The sequence below is a fragment of the Pavona decussata genome, unplaced genomic scaffold, assembly GCF_977016875.1.
Source record: "Pavona decussata unplaced genomic scaffold, jaPavDecu1.1 SCAFFOLD_6, whole genome shotgun sequence".
NCBI classification, from domain to species: domain Eukaryota; kingdom Metazoa; phylum Cnidaria; class Anthozoa; order Scleractinia; family Agariciidae; genus Pavona; species Pavona decussata.
The window spans coordinates 6,476,861-6,487,887 of NW_028145430.1; the positions used below are offsets into that span (position 1 = coordinate 6,476,861).

At 40.9% G+C, this 11,027-nt stretch overlaps 1 protein-coding gene across 1 annotated transcript; it reads left to right on the top strand.

Annotated features, from left to right (window-relative positions):
• The first annotated feature begins 6,155 nt into the window (after window positions 1-6,155).
• Window positions 6,156-6,608, top strand: LOC146489462 (NPC intracellular cholesterol transporter 2-like). Its single transcript, XM_085110871.1, has one exon. It carries the CDS (start codon window positions 6,156-6,158, stop codon window positions 6,606-6,608), a length of 453 nt encoding a protein of 150 aa, XP_084966997.1.
• The last annotated feature ends 4,419 nt before the right edge of the window (window positions 6,609-11,027 follow it).

An 11,027-nucleotide genomic window follows, 5' to 3' on the forward strand; every position in this document is an offset into this window, starting at 1 on the left:
CTCCGGTTAGCTGACACTTCGAACTGACTTTGAAAACTGGGAACTCATCCTTTCTCAAGTAAGGAAATTCTATGGGAGGTATTAGAAAGGGTGCGTTTCTTTGTAAAAGGGTTTTCTTTGCTGCACTTAGCTTGACACGTTACAATACACGTTTACCCCCGTGCTTTGTTCCACAGAATCGACAAGGTTAACGAAGTTGATTTACAGACGGTAGTTTGTGCAGCGAATTTTTTTTCTCAACACTTGTTCTGCTCGAGTAAGTGAACGTTGGATGGGTTGAGTTATGGTTCATGGCCTTAATATGTGCTTTAAACATCTCTGGAGTATGACAAACATAGATCTAGAGTCTTTGCAAGGTAAAGTTCGGGTTCACCCAGAAGCCTTTCCTTAACTTTATTCTCCGCAACACCGAAGATAATCTTCTCTTTGAATATCATCAGGCGTGATAGCATCAAAAACGCACTCAGTATCAGCGATTTGGCGAAGTGCAGTTGCGTAGCGATCAAATGATTCACCAGGATCTTGCTGTCGTGAATTGAAACGATAGCGCTCGCACGGAATATTCTTTCTCGGATTAAAGTAATTGCCACATCCTCCGGATGACATTCTTAGCATCTTTTTCTCGGTAGCCAATAGATGCCACGTTCTCATTGGCTTCAGGTCCAATGACAGTTAGAAGCGCAGCTACTTGAACGTCACCTTCTTAAATTCTTTGTTACATATACATTTTACATTTTTATTTTGCCATACTGCACACATTACAAAATACAATACAAAATACAGGTTTTCAAGTCGAAAGTACAAAAAAAAAAAAAAAAAAAGAAAGAAAAGAAAAGAAAATGGCGTGGAAGCCTAAACAAAACCACGAGGCTTACATGAAATAAGTTTTCCTCACAAAATACAAAATTGAATGACCAGGCACTTTAATCATGGATGAGCAAGAGGCAGAAGATCAGAGAAGAAATTGTATGTTAAAAAATTAACACCGTTCTCAATAAAGAAATCATTTAACTTTTTTTGGAAGGACGCGATAGATGTAGAGCTAGTGATATCAGAACTAAGAGCGTTAAAACATTTTGGGCTTTGAAAGAAAACAGAAAATTGTCTGATATTTGTTTTGCCGGCAATATGGTAAGCCAATAGAAAATGTATGCCTGTGTTATAGCTATGGGTACGATTATGCAAGGAAAATAGAATATCAAATTTTGAAGGAAGATTGAAGCTGGAAAATGAATACATAAATTATCCATTTTTGAAATGACACTCTAATGTTCTCACATCTACTTCCACACGCTTCCTTTTTTTTCAGCGACGTTGCAATAATTGATTTCGATATTTAGATCGTGACAGGCCAAACACGACGACTCCCGCTGGTCGCTAAATGTACCTTAGACTGCTCAGGATAGTGCTTTCCCGAGTACGCGTCTACGAGATTTTTCTCGCCTTTTGATCAGTAAAAACAGTAGCGAGATCGTTCTGCCGGATGCTGTACGCTAGCTCTATGGCATTTGTTTATGTCTATTAGCTCAGATTAACTGCAAGATTTCAGGTTATGCTAAGTAAATGTTATCTGTAAAGACATAGGATCCGTTAATTTCAGTCTTTTCTCGTGATTTCATGTTTAAGTTAGCTGCAGTGAGCTGAGATCGCAGAACGTTTGTTTATCACGGATATGAAAGTCTAATACATCCACGTCTTTTACAAAGCTGTTCATCATTTGTCGCTCGGATTCTGAAGCTGTGGCTTCCTGCATTTGCTTTCAGCTCCCTTGCTCTCTGGCTTCAATAGGTATTGCGTTCTTAGAGCTGACGAGCTCTTTGACTTTTCGAGAGAGTGCGGTGCCGGTAGCGTGAGAACAAAAGCCGCATATGCATCGATCGAGCCACTTCTGTAACCATGTAACGTTATAAAGCTTTAACAATGTTAGCGATAGACATCTTGGAGATCCGGTCAAGGTATGATTAAACATTCACGCACTCATAAATTACAGACAACGAATATATAAGCATTTACACGTGCAATACTATTATTGATAAACGAATAGACAGACAGAATCTCATTAGTATGAGATGCCAGACAAACACCTGAACAACAAAATCGTTAAGGTCCAAATTATAAACTTTATTTAAGTCATTGCTTTCGTTAATATTTCCGACTGATGCGGATCCTTAACTTTTAGCGTAATTTTGAAAGCATAACTTATGTTACTAGCCCTTACAACGCAACCAAACGAAAAATGGTTTGTACCTGCAAATAAAGCCTTATTTGAGCTTTAAAAATGATCATGGTGTTTTCGTAAACCGTTTTTAATTTCCCCAGCCTTAACTGCACTTTCGCTTAATATGATCTTTTGCCACTTCTTCGTCATCTACGTACCTTACTGATTAAGCTTACAAAGCTATTACTTTATTTTCAAGAACATTATAAATGTAATAACTGACTTAACATGAAAAATTGAAGACAATGTGATGTAGTGTCTTTAGCTTACGTTATCATTTCAATGTGTGGGATCAAGATGACTGAACCAGCTAAGTAATGAAGCCCTTGAGAAGCTGGCTGTTCCACACTTATCCGTTACATCACCTCCAGGGCCCAGTTGCTCGAAGCATGGCTAGCGCTAACCCGGGTTAAATACCATGACAACCTATAGGTTTTAATACCTCTTAATCAATGGTTAGCACTAACCATGCTTCGAGCAACTCAGCCCTGAATGTTATCTAGCACCTGGCACATATTTAGAATTCTTCCTGCTATATCTTTGTCCCAGGTTATCCATTCACTGGTACTGGTGTCGTAATATCGGTCAAGCACATTCAAAGACCATGGAATCTCGCTCTCTTTCAGCTCAGTTCTGGCAAAAAAGCGGCCGAAGTTGATGACTTCATCCTGCGTCAAAGTCCCATGTTCGTTGTCGTTGGGCATCCATACTCCAAGGTAGGTTACTGAGGAGACCATGGCGTCTGGTGAATTTGTTTGCGTGCTTGATGGCTTTTTCAACGTTGTCGAGGCCCACTGTACTTCCGTCTCCACTCGACTCCTTTATTCCCCCAACTCTCTTGTTTGACCCAGACGCGTAGATGTGCAACTCGGCTTTGCATTTGCCTGCATTTCTAGACATATCTCTGCGACCTGCGAGCCGCTGCATAAAAAAGTGACAATATAATACAACATAACACTTCTAGTCAGGGCCAGTTGTTCAAAGGCTTCAAAGCACAATAAGTTAACCTATGATTGGCGTGAACTTCAATTCTACTTTATTTACTAATGAATAAAGATATTTTCGAAATATTTTCCTCTTTCACTCTTGATTTGGACTTTTCTTCTTTACCTTTAATGAAATATTTTCAACGAGCAAGACGAAAACCTTCGTTAACTTTTAATCGTCGAGTTAGCATTAAGCGCGTTTCAAACAACTTGTCCTGGGAGCCCATTACCCAGGGCCGGCAACTGTCATGTATTTGTGTTACGGCGTTTTCACAGACTTAGTTATTATTAAATTGAATTTCCTGCGAATTCAGACTTCCAAAGGGGCCCCGCTAACCAGAAGGGAGTAGGATATTTTAAAAGTGGAAAGAACAAATGGCTGCTAGTTTTTTTTCTTTCAAATATCATATTACTTACGTAGACACGAGCACAATCATTGGAACTTTCATTTTTGAGGAAAAAAAGTAATCTAAAAGACCTGTCTATAAATAAACTGGTCTTTGAATACGCCCGGTCGCGGGGAGGGGAGGGGGAAAGTTTCACTCTCCAGGTTATGGGCTCCTGACTGCAAGCACAGGAACCCGGCATTATGGGCTCCTCACCAAATGGGCAAACCAGCGCGGGTTTGTCTTCATGCAGAACTATAGTCTATAACCAGAGGAAACCTGGGCCCTGTACAGCCTCACAATTTTACTAAGGGCGGGAAAAGCCCTGGGAACGAGCTTGGATATGGGATGGTCAACGGATACCCTCTTTCCTATAATATTACTGAAAGTTTTCAGATTTGTAGTTGTTCAGGTTTGTGCAGTTAACAGGGAGGTGGGAAGGCGTTTTCAGCGTGACGCTAGTGAACCGTGGGAATTTTTTCTTGTAAAGATTTTGTGGCAGTTTTTGTAGTCTTGGGAAGAACTTTTTGGCAGTCACTTTTTAGGCCGTTTGATAAAAAGCGTATCTTAGTTTCTTCCTAAAGGTTGGTCTCCCCCGTTATAAAGAAGTGTAAATAAAGCCTTTTATTTTCATTTTTGTAACACAATAAAAGACAATATGCCCCCCGTTTGTGGTTTTGCTGAGCAAAGATAGGTTCACTAAATAAACTTGGGTTGCCTAAAACAGTTGCAATTGATACATACGATTTAACAGATCGACATTTTTTAAACACTGAAAAGTATTTGTAACGAAGTTTACCCAATTTAACCCTTTAAACAACAGCCAACGAAAACCCGAAAACAAATGAAACCTTCACAAAACGCATTAAGGGATCGAAAAAACTGCAGTAAACAAATTACCTATGTTGCCAAAAGATCACTTGAATTGAGAATTTTTCAAATAGAAACGAACCATTTGTCCCTGCAGTGCCTCCCATTCAGTGCATACGAAGGCGCCTGTCCCCGTTTCATACCTCTGCTATATCTCCCCTAGTGTGTCCCAACGTTTATATCCTAAAAGTAACGTCTCACCCAAAAGAACCATCTCGAATAATGGAATAAATAGGTAAGAGGAAGGCAAGAGATGTACATAGTATAAGTTGGAATTGAAAGGTTCAGTGGTTGCGTGGCCCTCAGTGAAACACCTGCAGAAACAAAATTTGGCATTTGTTATTGGAGTACATTCCCAAGGGGAGGGGGGAGGAGTACTCAAGAAAGTTTTATACAGTGAAGCTCCACTCCGAGGTCCAAACCCTTGCCCAACATTGTTCCCAGGGCTGACCCTTGTCTTTTATATACCACTGCTGACAGAAAAAGTAGCCCTTTCATGTACCTTCCATAGAAAATGGTACCCCTTTCACTTAACCACCGAAAAAAAAAATACCACCATTAATTTCGCTTGTCCTGTTCGAAATATTTTGAAAGGCCCTTTTCAAATGAGAGTTTTCCCTATCCTTTAATATGCTTAAGCTCCCGAAATCGCCTGAAACCTTTATCCCTTACCTCCAGCCTGGAAAAGGAACTCCTTTCGGGTGGAGCCTCCCGTATAGTCCGTTATAGATAGTACTATCTCCACGCCCCGGGAGCAACAGAACTAGAACCGGGGCTCAGGTCTTGTGGGACCGATTCACGCGATTCACGCGATTCAAGCGCCACTTGACATGGCTTTAATGGAAATATCTCGTTCGCGTTTCAAGTAATCCAAATACTCTACACTCATCCCGTGAATTTGTGTTGTGGGGTGTTTTGTAAATTTTTGGGTGATTTTTGGGTATATTTGGGAGGAGATAGTTTTTCTAGAAGGATTGGTAAAATTAAGAGAAATAACAAATATTAAAGATTTAATGAAGATTTAAAATTAGAATTTGAAGTTAATAATTAATAGGCGGACACCAAGTTAGTCCACTGGAAACCTGGGGTGTTCTTGCGTGGGTATCAACTGTCTGTTAGTGTTCCAAAAATAATTTTCTTTCTTCTATCCCTTCTTAAAACCTCTTCAAATTTCATTCAAATTTAGGTAGAATCCCCCCTTAAGTTCTATTCTTAACTCTACCACTGTGTTTCTATTTGATGTTTTTATTACCAAGGGAATTAAAAAAGAAGGACATGAGAACCGTGGTAAAATGCCATTGTATGTATACCTGTCTTCCTCCCCCCCCCCCCCCCCCATTCACGCCCCTGCCCTGTCCAGAGGTGTACAACAAGGAATGTTTGCCTGGGCGCAGACGTCCCATTACATTAAAATATTTGGGAATTCTGTCTATTGAATGAAACAATCGTGGCAATCGGTGAATGCAGCGTTAGGAAATCGTGAAAAAACAGTAATTCTTGTGCTTTAGTATACTACCGCCGGCGCCTTATTTCTATATCCTAAATATAAGAAGAACAATTATTCATTAATGTAATATTGCGAAACAATACGCTGTTGACAGAAAACCTTTAATCATATGACCTGTGCCTTCCTTCAAACTCCCGTTGTTCGTAGTGAGACAGATTGAAGCGCACATTAAGCCTATCCCAGAGAAGATGAAGGCTTCAGTTCTTCCCCTGGTACTTCTCCTTACAGTTACAACAGTTCTCTCCAAGCAAATCAAGTTTGATAGTTGTAAGCAACAAGAGCTCGGAGAGATCACCTCCATTGATGTGACGCCCTGTGATCAAGAACCTTGCGTTCTCAAACGTGGAGGTAACGAAACGGTGACCATCAACTTTACCCCGCAGGAAGTTGTCACAGCTGCTAAGATTTACGCTTATGCTATCTTTGGATTAGTGCCTGTACCATTACCTCTCCCAGACCCTGATGCTTGTGAAGGACATGGATTGACCTGTCCCCTGAAGAGCGGCGAGCAAGTCGAGTTTGTCTACACTGTGTTCATCTCCCCGGACTTCCCGGCTGGAAAGTTGAAGCTCAAAGCGGACATTAAGGACCAGAACAGTAACTCGATTATCTGTGGAATTGTTGAGTTGGAAATCAAATGAACATTAGTTAATGGAATAATTGTGTTAAACATGCAAATGCACTTGGATTGTGACTAAGTATCCATTTACAATGTTCATAAAGTTCAGAAATGTTTATAGTCTTTATACTTCGTTACTGGTTGCGTGAATCGTAAAATGCCGGAATAACACATCCCACTTCTAGGGCCAGCTTCCTGAAAAGAAAACAAACTTATATTCCTATTTAATATAAGTCCTCAATTCATGATTTGCAACAAGCCACCTCTCACCCACCCATTTCTGGAGACCTGGGAATAAACAAGCCCCCAGCGTTAAGCCCAACCATAACCCTTTAATAATTTCCAATATCCCAAAGGGCTAATAACCAGCATTTTTTTATATTAGACTATCATAGTATGGCGTTCCAGAGAAAATCGTTATTCCCTCTATTTGTCTATTTATGATTAGAGGAGCAACTTTTTTACGGTATTACACCTTACAGTAATGATGGATAAAAAAAATAATGATTTTACTGTATATTAAATACACCGTTACATTGTAATAAACACGTCACCAACAACCCAGTAGGATATCCTTGGGGCATGGATAGGATATCATATCTCTACAGAAATGGTTAAGGTGTAAATATAACCCTGGGAAATGGATAAGATAGTCCAGAGGGGAATGGCTGGATGAGAACGCTCCAGGTGTAGATGGAGAGTTAATCCTTGGGAGGATGGCTAGCAGCTAAGGAAAACCATGGGAAATGAGAAACTTTGTCCTGGGGGAATGGGTTTGGGCTAAGCTTTGGGCGTAGGTCTAGTGTCATACCTCTGGAAGAATGGCTAATGATTAAAAAATAGCAATGTCGAGCGGGGATTATGGTTCAGGGGAAATTGTTTAGATAACTGTAGACAGGTCTGGGTGAAATTAGTCAGTATCGGAGATGGTTGGAACGAGTTGATCCTATCCAGTCACGATTATCGTACAGATTACCCCGGGTGGTATAATCGTGGCTTAACCCTCGGGAAACAGTTAGCTTAGTTTTAGGAAAGTGGGTAAAATAGCCCCAAGGGTAATGGGTTGAATGACAGTATTGGAGTCTTTGTTGGTCAACGCTCTGGGATAACAATGGGTAAGGGAGCATTCTAAGAGAATAGGTGGCATAAGGGAGCCCTAGGAAAAAAGTGGGGGGACAGGGGGGTCAGAACCTCCCGCCTCCCGTATCATTGCCTCCTGCCTCCCGCCCTTTTTCGCGTTTCTCCCATCCCCGAGTAAATTAGAAGGCTTCAAAACCCGTATTAGTCATAAAGCTGTACCAGGACGTACCATTCGTAGGCCTTTCATTATTCATCTTTTTACTATATATATTTTGATTAACGTTAACATTATTGATAGATTTTGTACTCTGAGTTAATGAAGTTTTGACTAACATTAAGACTTTTGTTCTTGAGCCATCGTAGCTTGATCAGAAATAAAATACAAACAGCAGTGATGAACATAATAAACTTGCGCATTTTATGTAACTTGACGTTTCATATGCTAGGTCAAGCTAAAATGCGCAACTTTATTATGTTTATCACCGCTTTTGTATTTAATTTTTTGACTAACATGTTCGTCTTGTTTGATGGTTTAACCATTCTTTCAGTGACAACAGTCTTAGTCCATCGTGCAGTGTTGCATTTCTTAACTATTCATTTGGATCATGTAATTCAAATAGGGACGAGTAGGACATGGCGAGCTGGCAGCCAAAAGCCCCAGTTAGAGTTCGGTATGTCTGCCTAATTCTCGGCGCCTTATTGGGGATCCATCACGTTTACTTGATACACTAATTCACTGAGTTATCTTGATATCTTTCTCAATATCCTTAGTCCCTAAAACTGCGTGAAAAAAATGCTTTTAGTTTGGGAAAAGCTAAAATGAAATTTTAGGACCTACTTTCAATCCAAGGTTTAAATCTCTGGGTTACTGGTGGTGAATTCTAAGCTCGTTGCTACTGCTCTGAGGAAAGAATTACTGCATTAAATGCAAAAAGTGTCCGAAATTAAGCCGGACAAACTGTTCATCAAAAAGAAGTCTTCATCAATGGGCCGAGGAGGCTGCACTGATCTCCTTCTACTCCTAATCCTACTCCTCTTTTCTATGAAGTCGTTCCTGATTGTTTCCCATGCTGTTTAGCTGCCTATTGTAATAGGAATCGATTTTGCCTTGTCCAAAACGAAAAACGGGGTCGTGAAACGAACCACTCCGCACTCTCCACGTGCTCATTGAAAGAGCATTTTCTTCGCAAACTCCCCATACACCATACAGCAAAATCTTAATTACTACGGTCCGATTGACGGTCATTGGGAGCTAACTCCCAAGAAGGTCGTCCATGGCCATGCCCCAGATTTCTCACTACCGTACTGAAAAATATTAAGAACTACTAAAATGGTCTTTGACGATTTTGAATTTTTTTTTTATCTCTGATACTAAATTTACAAGACGCGTACTTGCTCGCCTTGCTCACTTCTTTTGAGACTTCTAACAACTTGCGCGGCACTCACACATGTGTACACATGCCACGCTTGACATTTCATGAGCTATGACGTAACACAATGAAAGGGTTTACAATTCCAGCGGGAGTAACCCTGTTTATCGCCTGAGCACGAATTTTCGTGTGCCCTCGGATATAAAATATTGTGTAAAGCCTCAGAGGAGGTTAAATGGAAGACAAATAACATTGTAAAACATTGTTGAGATCTTTTTTTGATAGTATTCTAACGCATTAATAAGTAAAGAAATTCGCCGTTTTGTGTTGCTCTCCCGCTTCCCGTCCTCTTAGAACTCCCGCCTCCCGCCCTTTCCTCTCCCGTCTCCCGTACCCGTCCCGCCCCCTAATCTCCCGGGCTCCCGCCCCCCCGTCCCCCCCCCCCCCCCCACAAAAAAGAGTAGAAAGCTCAACCTACAATGCACTCATGTCTTGATTTATATCTCCCCAGCATCCAGACTTTCAGAGAGTGTAAAAGTTACATTGATTCCATTTGCATTAACGTGGCGAGGACGCTGTCTCTTTACCCCAAAGGGTATCCGAATTTGTACCCAGTCACAATACTCACAATACTTTGTTACCAGAAGAGGTTTAGCCTCCCTCACAGACGCTCTTTTGGCTCTTGGGGAGGAAAGATTGCGTGACGAACCAAAAGAGCGTCTGCGAGGAAGGCTAGAAGAGGTTTAGTGCAGTAAGTAATTCTGGTTTTGCGTAATATTACTCGATTGTTTCACTGTACTGACGCTCTCAACAGAGCCTCCCACGCAGTCGTTTTTGACTCGTATTAGGAGTCCCCTAAAAATGATTGTGTGGGAGGCTTATCTCAACACTGCATGACATTAATCTGCGGCCCAGGACCTGTCACTGACGAATAGAATATAAGTTACAGTGCTTTGCTAATAAGAGATACTGGGCCCTTTCGCCGTCTTCAGGGCAGCATACGTTCAGGACCTAAGAAGAGAAGTATGACATGCTTTATAGACCGTTCTTTGACATTTTCCACTCGCATGGTTTTTTGTCTGCTTAAATTGAGTCGCCGCTCGGTCGTTCAATTGTTCATCCATTCCCTTTCCTGTTCGTGCATTGGATTTTTCGTTTGTTCGTTCTTTCCTGTGCGTGCTTGGTTGACCGTTTGCTTGTAAACTCCTTTATTCAGCCGTCCATTTGTAGTTTTTGTTTGTTCAGCTGTTCAGTCCGTTTTCTCAGTGTGTGATTTATGGGTTCCTAGTATAACTGCATGATTCCTCTTGAATCGTGGCCTGCAGTCAGCAGAGTGCCCCAATCGATGAAGATGCGCAAATTCACTAAGATGTTATTTTATGACTGATCGCCATCGATTTGCTTCCTATAAACTTTCGGCTGCAGGAAAATTTACCGGGCCGAAAACTTAAATGAACAAAACTGTTAGTAGAACAAAGATTCGTTTCTCTGCCAACATTTCACAAAATCCTTTCACAAATAACAGCACACAAACTTTCACTACCAGGACATTTTTTTTACGATCCATCAAATATTTTCTCTTCTCTTGTTTGGGATTGGTCAAAATGAGTCACGTGACACAATATGCGCCAACTGAGACTGCGAAAGCTGATATTTGCCCAGTTATAAAACTTGAGTCACTTGTTTACCATGTTTACGTGAATGGAAGATTTTAAGAGGAAAAACGTTTGTTTTTGTTGGAATCCTAAGTAGTCAAGAACTTGTAGTGTTTTCCTGTGAAATCAAGAGCTATTCGACGCACATGAACGTGCACTTTCAGTCAACATCCTACGCGTACTCTCAACAAAAAAAAATATTAAATAAACACAACAAGCTATTTCAGCTATAAAAATAGGCATGGATATTTGTCCTTGGATATTGTATGTGCCTCCATGCATATTTTCGTGCCAAAGTGTAGATCATAGACTTTCTCAAAGCCGCTCGCGCTTCGC

Coding starts and splice junctions, on each gene's coding strand:
- LOC146489462 (XM_085110871.1), top strand. CDS start 6,156: ATGAAGGCTTCAGTTCTTCCCCTGGTACTTCTCCTTACAGTTACAACA.